The following is a 15,377-nucleotide window of genomic DNA, read 5'->3' on the forward strand; positions in this document are numbered from 1 at the left end:
TCACAGGTAACCGGGAACTCAAGTACTCTTGGTTTGGAGGTAATGAGCTCAACCATCTCCCTGCTGTCACCAACGCATCTTTCCTTCTGTTCGTTACTTCGTACTCTGGGGACAAACTTTGCATAGATTTTGTTTGCGCATGTTCAGATCTTCATGAATAATTCTGTGTACAGTTGCCACACCGACTCATAACTGTATGCTTATTGTTTTATTGACACACGACTGTCTTCATCCAGAAGATTGTGTATTTTCTCAACCAGCTCTGATGTTCTGACGTCCCTCTCCCTCAAACACCTTTTATCGTCTTTGACCTCCTCTCTGCCGTCCTTGAATCTCTTGTATCGGCGAAAAACATGCTCGGCTCATACAAGTTAATCCACAAGCAGTCTGGAGCATTTCATTAGTTTCTGTAGCGCTTTGGCCCTGTTTAACATAGAATTTTATTGTATAGCGAGCTTCTTAATTGTTTTCACGTCCCGACTGAATTCTGCACGGTTACACTTGTAAATAACAGCGAAACAAAAATCTATGAAGGGCTCCCTGAAAATCTATTTAAAACCAAAATTCTTGTAACACACACACACACACACACACACACACACACACACACACACACACACACACACACACACACACACACAATTGTGTATATACTGTTTATCTATTTATATTACCGACGGTACCTACTCTATAAATGCACTAACACCAGGATATAGTTCGTGACAAATTATGAATTTTATCTTAGTTTTGGTGCCTTTACAAAGAAGGCATAACCGTTTACAAAAACATAATTGTGTGGAAGACATCAAATATAAGTAATATATATATTGCTGCGAATACTTACCATCAATCTGGTATTAGTTTATTGAATTCTACTTATAAAATGAATACGGAGAAAATCTACTTTAATCTACGGAACCGAAGAGGGACATTTTACGTGCTTGAAATAGCAGCCATATCGCCTTTATATCACATTAAACTGTCTTGTTAAGCGAAGGACACGTTATACATAGTTGTCCTTTATACTCTTGATGGTTTATGACTGAAATGGCTTTGATTATAGATCTTCTCGATTATGATTGACCTAGCATTAACAAAAGTAACAGCAACAAAGGCACCTCTAATTCGTTGCTAGACCTAGTAAAAATAGCAACCTTATCTTCCTCAAATCACACCCTACTATCTTAAAAAAGGGCACACTATATAATGTAGTCCTAGACACACAATATACAAAGTAAAAGATAGGATCGTCTTGGCTGAAATATTTTTAATCGTAGGTCTGTTCTTTCAGGACTGACCCAAACTTAAACAACTTAAATTAGATATTATCTCCCTTGTTTCATTTAAAGGTGTTAATTTTTGTTACTTTACGATGCAAGGGAGATTACAACGAAAAAAAAAATGTTTCATAAACAATTGTATATTTCCTTACACAATATACTAATTTAATATATTTTCGCCGGACAAAAAAAAAAAAAAAAAAAAAAAAAAAAATATTCAGACAAATACATAACAAAAACACCAGGACTTACAAATATATATAAGATACAGAAAATTGCACTACTGGGCACTGCACACATCCTACGCAAAACACTTTCAATACAGTAACCATAAGAGCATCACAGCAAACCACAGCACATACCCAAGGCACACAGAGCTGCGCTCGGTAGTGAAGTGAAAGCACGTTATAAAAATAAAACTACTGAACAATAATAATAATAATAATAATAATAACAGTGGCTCTCATGGCTTCTGATCTTAATTGATTGGAAGTGTTATCATGTACATTGTTTTGTCTTCGTATAAAAGATGGGCTACAGCAAATACTCTTCTTAGTACCACAGATTTGCTTGTCAATTGTTTGACCGTAACCAGTTGAGCCTGTCCCTTAGTGGCTGACGATATGTGCATCTCTGATCACGAGCAGAAGTAGTGGGGGAGCATCATAGCCATGTGTTGAGAGGAATTCTTTGGAGTTTGAATAATTCACCTTTGGAAACATGGGTGTTTTGCTCAACATCCTTAAACAAACCTTATTCAGGGACCTTTTGAGCGGGATGGGCTACTCGACCTGAAGAAAATTCTAACTGGGCCCCACCTGCGAGGTCATGCGCTGTTTATCTTGATATGAGATCACCATGTTGCGCACATCTGGTTGTGATGCATGTGCCTGGTGTACCCTTATCAGACGGGTAATCATGATGGGTATACTGGGCTTTGTATATTTTACCCCAGTGTCATTTTGATGGCATGCACTGCTCTCTCACATAATAATAATAATAATAATAATAATAATAATAATAATAATAATAATAATAATAATAATCCTTTCTACCAAAGGCACAAGAAGAAGAAGAAGAAGAAGAAGAAGAAAAAGAAGAAGAAGAAGAAGAAGAAGAAGAAAAAGAAGAAAAAGAAGAAGAAGAAGAAGAAGAAGAAGAAGAAGAAGAAGAAAAGAGATGATGATGAGGAGAGGGGAGGGGAGGAGATGAAGAAGGAAGAGAAGTAGTAGGGAAAGAAGAGGAAGAAGTAGAAAGAAAAGAAAAATACAGGAGGGGTGTGACTGTAGATTGTTCATGGAATCTTCTTTAATGGTCAAATGACCTAAAAGTGACCTGTTGTGGCCGTAGCAGTAATGGTTGGAATTGTTCTAAATTCTTGTAGTAGTTTCATTTCTGGTGGAAGCATTCAAAAAACGTTTATATTTTGCGATAAAACATGCTTCTTTGCTAATGCGCTGATTATAGGTTGCATTGTCCCTGAATGTATTGAAGGGAAAAATTCTAAAGTTGGGTTGTTCGTTAGTAGTGCAAATTTCAATGTGCTTGCTTAATCCTATTTTTATGTATTCCCCTATGTACCGTCATCCTCTGGCGCAGACTGTTTTTAGTTTTACCAATATATTGTTCTCGATACCCTGAGCATGTTAATACATATACTAGGTTTTCCGACGCACATGTGAAGTTGTTTTTCACTGTAAAACGTTGACCCTGCTTGAAGGAGAATTCTAACCTCTCAAATAGGTTGACACATATACCACAGTTAAGTTTTCCGCAATTTTTTACTGTCGGCTTTAATGCTGTTGGCGAGTGTAGTTGGGCCTGTGTTCGAAAACTTTTCATTGACTTGGGTTTTCTTTTGTTCTTTATGATGCATATCCCTTACGTTCCTTACATCCATTACATTCTAGAATGAATATCCCTTACAACCTGGCAAAAAGAATTTGTACTATAGTATCTGATACAAGCACCAGGGACACACAACTACATGAGCTAAAGGATACACTCATCAGCAGGAACTACCCACATCACTAAATGATATAGGCTTTCAATGTGCCCTACAACTCAACATCCACGAACTGACACCCAAACTAAAGAAGGATTTACAACCAAAAGCCCTACCATACATATCCACACACAACCTCCTAAACGATGAGGCCTTTGACATCCTCCTCCAGAACATCCCTTTACTAAAAAGTGACCATAGAATGGATCAAATCCTCGAAATGTACACCATCGCAACTTCAAAATTTCAACTCCACTCCCCATTTCTTAATTTTTCACTTTTTTCAGAATTTTGTTTTTTTGGCGAAATAAGTAGACAAATACGGAGATTATGATTCTGAAAAAAAAAATGTTTGTAAAATTTCAATTAAAAAAAAAAAATTACCCAACCTACTCCCCTCCCAAATCTGCGGCCTACAAGCAGGCTATCCACATGTTAGAAATAACAGCCAAATCTCATACAAACTCTTTTTGGCACATACGTACATACTCTGTATCGAATGCTTTGCTGTATCAGTCTTTGCCTTTCCCTTGGATAACATTGGTGGCATGGAGAGGGTAGGTTGTTATGCACGGAGAGGGTAGGTTGGTATGCATGGGTGACTACCGGTCTTCCATAAGCAAATTTGTCCGGACTTTTACCCTTTTCCCCAACTAGATATTAGTAACCACACTGGTCTTCTACAAAACTTGCACTACCACACACCCTTCTCATAGATCATTCCCTTGTCCACTGGCATGAAGCTGACCCCACCCCGCAGGATTTGTAGTTCTGCGAGGTACATGGCAACCTCAATAGTCAGGTGGTATGAAAAAAAACACCTAGTCTATGCTGTAAAGCGGTTGATGTGAAGAAGGGTATCTAGCCATAAATAGGAGACCAAAAACAGACATTGGAGCACAGTGCAGTCCTTGGACAAATCGTATCCTATCAAACTGTCCAGCCTATGCCAGCAAGGAACATGGATGTTAGATGATGATAATGATGATAACTTATTATGTTTTTTTTGTGAAAATGTTCCTGGATATAACAACACAAAAATAACCACTGCAGAGTTAATGGTGATAATGATGATAACCCCCCCCCGCTACCCCCCCCCCCCGGACAAGAATAAATAGATAAACAGATAGATAAATAAATGGATGAAAAAGTTCAAAATTTAAAATTGGGGGAAGGGGTGAAATTTGAGCTCCTTATTAAACTTTATAACATTAATTATTAAACATTAATGTTTGTTTCTCATAAAATGGTGTATATTCAATTTACATTAAATTATTTACGATTATTTAAGGTAAGCACAAGTAAAACGTTAATTCTTTTCACTTTAATGTTTTAGTCTGTATTTAATTTCGATTTGCATATATTCGTTAATTCGCTACGATCTCTTTAAAGTAAACAAAGTCAAAAATTTAAATTGGTGGGCGGGGTGAAATTAAAAAAAAAAATTGTTTTAGCATATTCGTAATCTCTGATATCTAAAACGTAGGAATCCGAAATTTTTTTTTTAATGCATTTTTCAAGGAGAGGTGCGTAACTGCATTAGCCCCCGTATTTCGTCAAAAACAATTTCTGAATAAAGTGGAAAATGAAGAAATGGGATGGGAGTTAAGGATTTGAAATTTTGAAGTTGGGAGTTTTACCATTTTTTTTTTCAGAATCGTAATTCCCATAGTCGAAAACGTGGGTTTCCGTAAAAAAAAATTAAATTAAGTGGGAGGGGTAGGGTACGTCTCCGCTATGTGCGCCCAAATCATAATGTAATTCTTTTGTCAGTGATTATACTTCTATTTTACTGAAAATAACTTGAAAGATATTTGTGCTATTAAATTCTTGAAAGTGATTCTTTCTCTCACGCTTTTATATTATTTCTACACCAGTTTTCTCCCTTGAATGTCTCCCGAAGCTTTCTAATTAAACTTACCTCATCTCATTAAAGAGTTCCTTAAGACAGCACAATGGTGGGCGAAGTGAGAGAACGTGATGCGGCTTTCCGCGGAAATAAAATGATGAAAAATGCTACAGTAGAATCGATGGTTGTTGAAGATAGCAAAGAGCCTGAGAAACCAATCGACCGAGAAAAGGTATTTTTAAAAATGTTCATTTAAAAACATAAAATGGTTACTAGCTTTGTAACCTACTTCATTTCCTTTCGATGTTTGTTTGTTTTAGTCCAAATAATAATTAACTAATTGTACAGTGCTAAGGTGCACTGTAACTCTTTGGAAAAGGTAAAAGAGACAGAGACAACAGAAAATTAAGTGAAGAAATAGAGCAATGATAGACAAATGTACATGCTTGCTATACAGGAAAAAATAAATAAATAAAAGGGAACAATCAGAAAGAGGAGTATTATAAAGAATTTCGAGAAGTATGGGATTTTTATAGGATACAATGTTCCGTCAGCTAACAACCAACATAGGTAGTTTATTCCATGCTTCGACAATCATGAGCCTTAAAAAACAAAAAAACAATGCACTCCTGCTCCCATCTCGTTTGTGTTCATATCCGAAGTTCTAATAAGTTGATAATGTTTGAAGCCAAGTCAACAGAAAAAATCTAAAGTAACACACACATATATATATATATTCCCCGAGAAATCTAACAAACTTTATTAATAAGGGTTTAATCTTTATTATTTTTATTTTCTGTTATGTATCTATCAGCATATGTAGATGTTATATGTCAGTATCTCTTTTAATCTAATTACTTTACGAACTAATTTTTTTCTTCAGACGTGCCCCCTTTTATTGCGAGTGTTCTGTAATACAGGTCGTCATCACCCTCTTAGTGAATATCTTAGAGGACAGACTCCATCGAACGAACTCCAAATATACACATGGTAAGCTTTATTGATTCTTTTCCTTAGATTTGAACTGTTTTTATAGCGCACTTTCATTTCAGATTTGCAAAATATTTTTCAAGAGATTATCTGCCCCTATTATTAACGTAGAACACTTATGTAAACTAATTGGTTTTTCTTTAATGAAATTAAATAACTCAATCACTATATGATTACTTGCATTGCTACAAAGCCACGTATTTGTAGGGAAGTGCTCAATCAATTAAATTACAAATATGAAATAGAGGAGTGTAATTGTATTAGTCCATCTTATGACTGATAATAATTTTATTGATATCAGAGGAGTGAAAATTAAGTGGACTCTGATTTGAGCATTGACTCATCATCATTTAACGTCTATTTCCCACGCTAGCATGGATAAGACGATTTGACTGGAGCTGGTAAGCCAGAATGCTGCACCAGGCTCCAGTCTGTTTTGGCTTGGTTTCTATGACTAGATGCCTTTCCTAATGCCAACCACTCCACAGAGTGTACTGGGTGCCTTTTATGTGTCACCAGCACTGGCTACAACTATGATTTCACTTAGCTTGATGTGTCTTCTCAAGCACAGTAAATTGTGAAAGGTCTCTGTCACTCGTCATCACTTCCGTGAGATCCATCTGAAGATCATACTCTACTACCTTGTCTTCCTGACTTCCTGAGTCTACCCCTTTCACAAGTTCCTTCCACAGGGATAGACACTTCTTTATGCAGCTGTCCTCGTCCATACATATCACATGACCATACCAGCGCAGGCTGCCTCTTATACCCAATTTTTTTTCTTAAGACACTTACATTCTGTTGTATGTGTACACTGACATTGCACATCCAGCGAAGCATACTAGCTCCATTTCTTTCAAGCCTTTGCATGTCTTCTGCAATCACGTTTCACTGCCATGCAACATGGCTGTTCACACAGAGGCATCATACAATCTGCCTTTCACCCTGAGGGAGAGGCCCTTTGTTACCAACAAAGGTATAAACTCTCTGAACTTTGCCCAGCCTAATCTTATTCTGGCAGCTATGCCCCTCAGAGCAACCACCTCCACTGTTGACTTGGTCACCTAGGTAACGGAAGCTATCTACTACTTTTCAATATACCCTTGAGCATTTGACAAAGTCTATTTTCTGTACATTTGTAGTGTTTATTGCCTCAGTGTTCTACTGGCTCAATGTTGAGAGGGCTGAGATGGTGTGTACTCATATCTACATACCTGAAACTAGCAAAGTCATGGTACACACTGCCAAGTCATACTTAAGGACAGCTAAGCTAACAACTAGTCATTATCTTTGTGCAACTAAAAATTACTTCATCCATTCAGTTGAGACCCTCTATAAATTTCAAGTAAGACCTGTTAGAATAATGCTCACATTATCTGGAACAGTGCTGTGCTACACAGACACATCTCATGACTGTATCCAAAGCAAAGGCCATGTGACTCAGCAGCATGTTCCCACCTCTAACTCACAGGCATGTTGTTTTAGCTCTACTTCTATTTATAATACAGTGATCTCTGCACATGCTTTTCACTCAGGCTTATCTAACAGAATAGTCTGTCTTGTCATCTCTATAGTATCTCACCTTCTGGCTGCTTCCATTTGCAATCACCATCACACCCATGTTTTCCTGCTGACATAGACTTACAGTTGTTTAAACTGAGCACCATTCTAGTTGTACTCACTAAGATGTAATCTCATGGTGTTTTATTCAGTCCGACTGTGGCATCTCGGGCAAGCATCTTCTACTATAGCCCTGAGCTGACCAAATCCTTGTGAGTGAATTTCGTTGACAGAAACTGAATGCAGCCCTTTGTATCTGTGTGTGTGTGTGTATATATATATATATGTATTTAGTATACACACACATTTACAAAAATATGATTGTATAGCTATTACTATAAAATTGAATACATCCTATACTAATAAATATCTGAAAACCTTTCACTCTGGTACCTCACCATTATCATCTCTGTCTTTCCAGCTATTCCTTCCCACCCTTATATTATGTGGGATAGCTATGTATCTCTGCTTGTTCATCTATCATGTGGAGGCGCAATGGCCCAGTGGTTAGGGCAGCGGACTCGCGGTCATAGGATCGCGGTTTCGATTCCCAGACCGGGCATTGTGAGTGTTTATTGAGCAAAAACACCTAAAGCTCCACGAGGCTCCGGCAGGGGATGGTGGCGAACCCTGCTGTACTCTTTCACCACAACTTTCTCTCACTCTTACTTCCTATTTCTGTTGTGCCTGTAATTCAAAGGGTCAGCCTTGTCACACTGAATATCCCCGAGAACTACGTTAAGGGTACACGTGTCTGTGGAGTGCTCAGCCACTTGCACGTTAATTTCACGAGTAGGCTGTTCCGTTGATCGGATCAACTGGAACCCTCAAAGTCGTAAGCGACGGAGTGCCAACAACATCTATCATGGCATAAAGCCACCTCCCTCCTCTCTCAAATACACCCCCACTCAATAAGGAGGGCTTTTCCCCTTTTCTTTTCTTGCAAGTTATATAGTAACCTCCCTAGTGCCAGTGACATTAAGAATAGCACCCAGCATACACTGTAAAGTGGTTGGTGGTAGAAAATGCATTCAGCCATAGAAACCATGCAAACCTGAGATTGGAGCTTGACGCAGTCCTGCTGTTTATCACATCCTATCAAACGATCCAACCTATGCCAAATGCCTAATTTTCTTTAACTCTTTAGCATTTAAACCAGCCACATCTGACCCAAATATTTTACCTGCTTTACGTTCAAACTGGTCAGATCTTGCCTCTCACACCTACTTCTCAATGTCATTCTAAAAATAATCAATCACATCTTTGAAATCTTGAAGCTGCATGCTAATTAATTTTGAAACAATGTGAATAAATAAGCATTACATTTGACAGTAATCTGAATGCTAAAAGATTAAATCTCGAAACTCTTTCTAAAACAATCAGACCAACATTTTTGTAACTAACTCTCTCACTGGTGGGCGTATTAACTTGGTTAAGCATTTAAAATGAAGAATTGCTGGATAAAACATTAATCTCATAAATATATAAGGCCAGTGGATTCAGTTGTACTCAGAGACAGAAATAAAGTTGGCAGAATTCCACAATGCAGTCACTTGCAAACTCATCCAAAAAGCAGCTGAAAAGTGCAACATAAAACAGTAAAACCCCACTTATGCAACCAAAGTAACCAACGTAGTTAAAATTGAGGACAGCCACAAACAACTTATCTTGGAAACAGCAAAGAAAAGCAGAAATCTGGGGAACACTTGTATCCAACATGAAACAGACTGTAAATCAGGCCACATCATCATCATTGTTTTAATGTCCACTTTTCCATACATGCATGAGTTAGAGTTTACTGAGGCAGAGATTATCTATGGCCAGATGCCCTTCTTGCTACCAACCTATACCTGTTTTCATGGCCAGATGTTTTCACAGAATATTGGAAATGAATGATATTTTGCAACATTAACATAAGGACACACATATATTGACACATTGTCCTTCTTTTAGTTTCTGTCAATCAAATTCACTTACAAGAATTTGGTAGGCTTAGTGCTATAGCAGAAGACTTGCCCAAGGTACCATGGAATGGGTCTGAACCTGAAACCTTGTGCAAACTTCTTCACCTCACAACCACACTGTGTGAAATAATAAAACCTTAGGTAACATAGACACACTCAGAAGAAGCAACATGAAATGTTAATTGGCAGATTGTCTCTCAAATCACTAATCTTACATTTAAAATTTGCAACTTACTGAACATTGTATTGATTGGACCTGTCTGTTCATCTGCTCTTTTTAACCAGTATCTATACAACTTTCCCAAATTGCTACAAAGCATACACACTGCTTCATACATGGTTGTCATAACACTGACACCCTCCCTTATGCTTTGGTCACAACTGCACAACTATTTCAATCATGCATTCACCACCCAAAAACCTGGTTTCTTTATTTTCACTGTCACCCTTTGAGCTAGTGAGGGACCCTCTACATCGTCGATCGGCCTGTTAAAAATAGTTAAGTCTCATCTTAACCTGTCATTTATAAAAAATGTAGGTAAAAAATACATTATATGTACTATGCTTGAGAAATAGATATGATGGTCGTGACTGGAATGTCTCTAGAGCTAAATGAGAGCTGATCTCGAGCTAAACTGTATCAGCAACAATTGTCTCCCTTGCAACCAATACATGTTACAGAATGTCAAATGACACCTGCCATCACAATTAAAATAAGCATACCCCCACCTACATATACTTACACAGACACATCACACATGAAGCAAAAGTACTAGGAACTACATTCACATACAAAATATAATAAACAAAGTACTTATACATGGGTCTTAGTTAAACAGACAAGAATACACTGATGGATAACATTAATTATTTCTATTGGGTGATATATGAATAAAAAGAGAACTTTTCTCTCTTAAAAGCTTAAGCATCAGAATATTAAATTAGCCTAATACAATTATTGACAACATTTATAATGCCACAAAAGTGAACACCTTGAAATTTAAGAACATATTTTCAACATAATGGAATGAAAAAGAATTAGAGTATCAATAATACTGATAGCTGTTTTATAGCCATTTATTTGTTCAATGTATGCCATTAATCTATCACTAAATGCCTTTAAAAATCTCATTAGACTTAAAAAGTAATAGATGTCTCACTGTTTTGTGTTTATATCTTACAAGGTTTCTATTTATGGCTTTTTCATGCTGGAGATGTTGATACCTTCATACAGGCCTTCTGAAGTTTGTGAAATTAATGTGGTTGATGATGTTCTATTGGAACATCTGTAAATTAATGTTTGTAGAGAAAACTGTCAGTGGGAGGACATTCCAGAGTGTTGACTATCTGAGGAGGAAGGATCAGGGAAAATGGTTGAAAATAAGAATTAGTAATAATGATGAACGATTATACATTCTTGTATATTCTTTCTCTTAAAATCATTGACTTTTTTCAAAGTCAAAACAAATGATTACATGTAGGAAAGTAAGAAGTATAGTCTCAGCAAACTTTACAGTTATATTCCTTAAAATCTTTGAGAAAGTTCCTTAGTTGACTCATTCTTACATGACTATTTTTCTAGTTTATCTCTTGCTCAAAGCATCTTAACTTAAAATACGAATGTCATCATCATTTTAATGTGTATGTTTTCATGCTTGTATGGGTAAGGCAGATTTTCTACAGCCAGATGCCCTTCCTGTGGCCAGTCCTCACCTGTTTCTAAACAAGGTGATATTCCCTGTGGCTGAACACTTGTTTACAACTATCATTTGATGTCAAAGCAAGGATTCCCAAACACACACACACATATGATAGGTTTCTTTCAGTTTCCATCTATCAAATTCGCTCCAAGACTTTTGCTGGCTTGAGGATTAATGTACACAGCACTTGCCCAAATTGCTGTGCAATTGAGACTGAATCTAAAATTGTATTGTTGGAGAGCAAACTTTTTAACCACACAAATCTGTCCATTTGCCAGCCAAGTACTCATTTAACAAACCAAGATGAGTTTATTAATTTTTGAACTATTACATTTATTTTCCTTGTTAACATACTGTTACTGTTGATTCAAAAGTCAAAATCTGCAATTACTATAAACAACTGGTAGGCATATGTATATATGCGAATGTGCATATACATAATTGATATGTATTATATGTCCACATATATGTTCTCATTGCCATCATTATTAAATACGTTTTTTTTCTATGCTGCCATGGGATGGATTCTTCTGTTCTGCTTCTTGTAGCCTGGCAAGTGTTTCTTACTATAGTAACTGGGTCAGCCAAGCCTTGAGTGGATTTGGTTGGCAGAAACTGAAAGATTATTATGTGTGTGCATGCTCATGTATCTATGTTTATATCTGGGTCTAAGAAAGTTTCCTTACTCTGGGGAGTGTTGTTACCACTTCTGTCAAAAGGTTGTCTTCTATTTCAAATGCTTTCAAAGATGCGTGAAGTAAGAGATCCCTTACTTGAAAAGCAGGTATGGTTTAGTTTCAAGAAGAGCATCTGAATTTAAAATAGTGCTTCATTATACATTCATGTAACCCATAGATTCTCAAAGTGGGTGCTACCGCCCCCTGGTTGGTGCTGGTGTCTAAGGGAGTGGGGAGGATAGAGAAAAAGGAGGCATTGGGAGGAAGGCAGTGGATTGGGGGTTACTACGAATTTATAATATCATAGTATTGTATACAAATTATATAATATTATATTAAATATCAAATGATTCATTGTATATATAAATTAGTAAAATATAAAATATTTATTTATACATAAAAATAGGGGTAGGGGCGCTGAGGGTATTTTGTGGCCCAAAAATTTTGAGAACCTCTGATGTAACCCTTACTAGCATTGAAAAATGACATCACCATCATATATTCGTTTTCCATGCTGGCATGGGTTGGACGGTTTGACTGAAAACTGGTAAGCCATGAAGCTGCACCAGGTTCCAATCTGATTTGGCATCGATGCCCTTCCTAATGCCAACCACTCCAAGAGTGTAGTGGGTATTTTTGTGTGCCACCAGTACAGGTACCACTAATGTGACACTGGTATCGGCCACAACTATGATCTCACTTGGTTTGACAGGTCTTCACAAGCACGGTATATCGCCAAAGGTCTCAGTCACCTGTCACTGCCTCCATGAGGCCTAATGCTAAAATGGTGCTTTTTACATGTCACTGACATAAAAACAAATGAAAAAATAAAGTATTACTGTATGTATATGTTTGTCATATATGAATAGGTCTGTATTCATATAAAGAATGGCAAATTTCTAAACATCAAAGCTCTACCACAGGAATTTACTTAACAACAACAGTAAATCCATTAGAACTTAAGTTTAGAAATCTATATATTCACTTGTTCCCAATTATAAATTGAATTTGTAGAATATGAATCAAATTGTTTTTTTCCCTGACTACTGCTTAAAATCTTTCACACTTATTAAATGGCATAACAGGCAAATTATTTGAAAAATATGAATTATCCATATGACAATATGATTTAAAATTTGATCTAGATCAATCCAGAGGAAAATGTAATTCTCACCAACTATGTACACTTACAACTCTGCGACCTGTATCTAGTTTGATAAGTGCCAACGCATGAAACTCTCAGACCTTGGGTCACTCTGTTGCTTCTGCTAAATATTAATAATAATAATATATATATATATATATATATATATATATATATATATATATATATATACACACACACACACACCCACTTACACATTTATAATAAAAATATATCCTCATCATATATGTGCATGTCTTTTTATATCATATTCTATTATTCTATTCTATTACTTGTTTCAGTCATTTGACTGTGGCCATGCTGGAGCACCGCCTTTAGTCGAATCAAATCGACCCCAGGACTTATTCTTTGTAAGCCTAGTACTTATTCTATCGGTCTCTTTTGCCGAACCGCTAAGTTACAGGGGACGTAAACACACCACCATCGGTTGTCAAGTGATGTTGGGGAGACAAACACAGATACATAACATATACATGCACATACATATATATATATATATATATATATACATATATACGACGGGCTTCTTTCAGTTTCCATCTACCAAATCCACTCACAAGGCTTTGGTATGCCCAAGGCTATAGTAGAAGACACTTGCCCAAGGTGCCACGCAGTGAGACTGAACCCGGAACCATGTGGTTGGTAAGCAAGCTACTTACCACACAGCCACTCCTGCGCCTATGTATGACTTTGATACAAAACTGATTTACATTAGTTTTCATTTCTGTCAAAAGCACTGAATGATTTTTTTCTCTCTTTACTGACAGGATGGATGCCACATTGAAGGAACTTACTGGATTAGTGAAGGAGGTGAACTTAGACGCACGCAGAAAGGGGACATACTTTGATTTTGCTATGGTTTATCCTGACTTAAGACAACAGGTGTATCGTTTACAAGATATTGGCTCCACACGTTCTGGCCACCGTGGTGCAGATGATAATGTTACTTTGGCTAGTAAAAAATTCACAATTGGTGACTATCTGGATATAGCAATAACTCCTCCACGCTCAGGACCATTGCCCATCTCACGAAGAGGAAGACCCTACTAGTACTGACCAAAACATTGTTTACATGTATATGTTTCTTTTGATAGCTCATTTAATCCAAATCTCATCATTTATTGGTTTCACAATAAAATCACAAAAGTTATTGTTTGTCTTTCCTTTTTTTCACAGTATTTATTGGTGTAATATTTATGTGAAATTCAATGCTATCTCGCCCACTTCATCATCGTTTTTACATTCTCACAAATCAATGAATATTTCTATATTGGAACAAGCATTTTTAGCTTGGATCAGATTATCAGAGTATTTATCACTGAGAAGACTAACTCCGGTTGAAACGCTTACTGGCAATCCATTGGCATTCTGAGCAAAGCCTTGTGTTTTTTAACAAGTTTCTTTGAAAAGTTTCTCTGAGACAAAATATTACAGCTGGTGCCATTCCACATTTGTATAACATTATAAATGCTATACACACTGGTATTTTACTCATTTTACCATGCTGACATATGATAGAAGCAGTCTAATTGTGATCAATTATCATTTCTTTTGTAAGGTGTAAGGTTCAGCATCTTAAGATCAACCTTCACTATGTCTTCTGCACTGCAGGTGTCCTCCACAAAGATTACTTATGTACCCAACTGTTTTCTTTTGTATGCATCAATTATCTGTACCAGTAGTCCTCTTTCTTGAGCACTGCTTCTGAATCTTCTATTGCCCATGTATTCTTCCAGCTCACTTACTTGCACCATCTCTTTCATGCATGGTATTACATATTCATTGGAGCATACATGCTTCATTTCTTTCCAGCTTTTTCATTCTCTTCACATTCAGTGCCTGTCTTTCTACTGTTCTGAGCAACACTTTGCATAAGCACTATACAATCTACCTTTCACTTGCAGAGAGAAACGCCTTTGTTGCCAACAGAGGTAATAGATTTCTGAACTTCTTGCCATCCCTAAATATGGCTATTATGCTTTTACAATACACAACCCCACTGCTGATTTGATCACCTAGGTAACAGAAGCTGTTAACTACTTCTAGCCAACCTTCTAACAACTCTTGTTTTTATATCTTTACATCTGTAGTTATTCATTTCTGTCAGCCTACATGAGATCCCCCTGCACCTTTCATACATTCATATTATTACAGTAAAGAGTTCTCTCTAACTCTTTTACTGCACAT

At 36.8% G+C, this 15,377-nt stretch overlaps 1 protein-coding gene across 1 annotated transcript; it reads left to right on the forward strand.

Moving 5' to 3' along the window:
• The first annotated feature begins 5,229 nt into the window (after positions 1–5,229).
• LOC106871017 (histone deacetylase complex subunit SAP18) lies at positions 5,230–14,340 on the forward strand. Its single transcript, XM_014917274.3, has 3 exons — positions 5,230–5,366; positions 6,018–6,124; positions 13,958–14,340. The coding sequence occupies exons 1-3, from the start codon at positions 5,241–5,243 to the stop codon at positions 14,238–14,240; spliced, it is 516 nt and encodes a 171-aa protein (XP_014772760.1). The 5' UTR covers positions 5,230–5,240; the 3' UTR covers positions 14,241–14,340.
• The last annotated feature ends 1,037 nt before the right edge of the window (positions 14,341–15,377 follow it).

This window comes from Octopus bimaculoides, chromosome 2, assembly GCF_046866305.1.
Source record: "Octopus bimaculoides isolate indiv1 chromosome 2, ASM4686630v1, whole genome shotgun sequence".
Classification (NCBI taxonomy): Eukaryota; Metazoa; Mollusca; class Cephalopoda; order Octopoda; family Octopodidae; genus Octopus; species Octopus bimaculoides.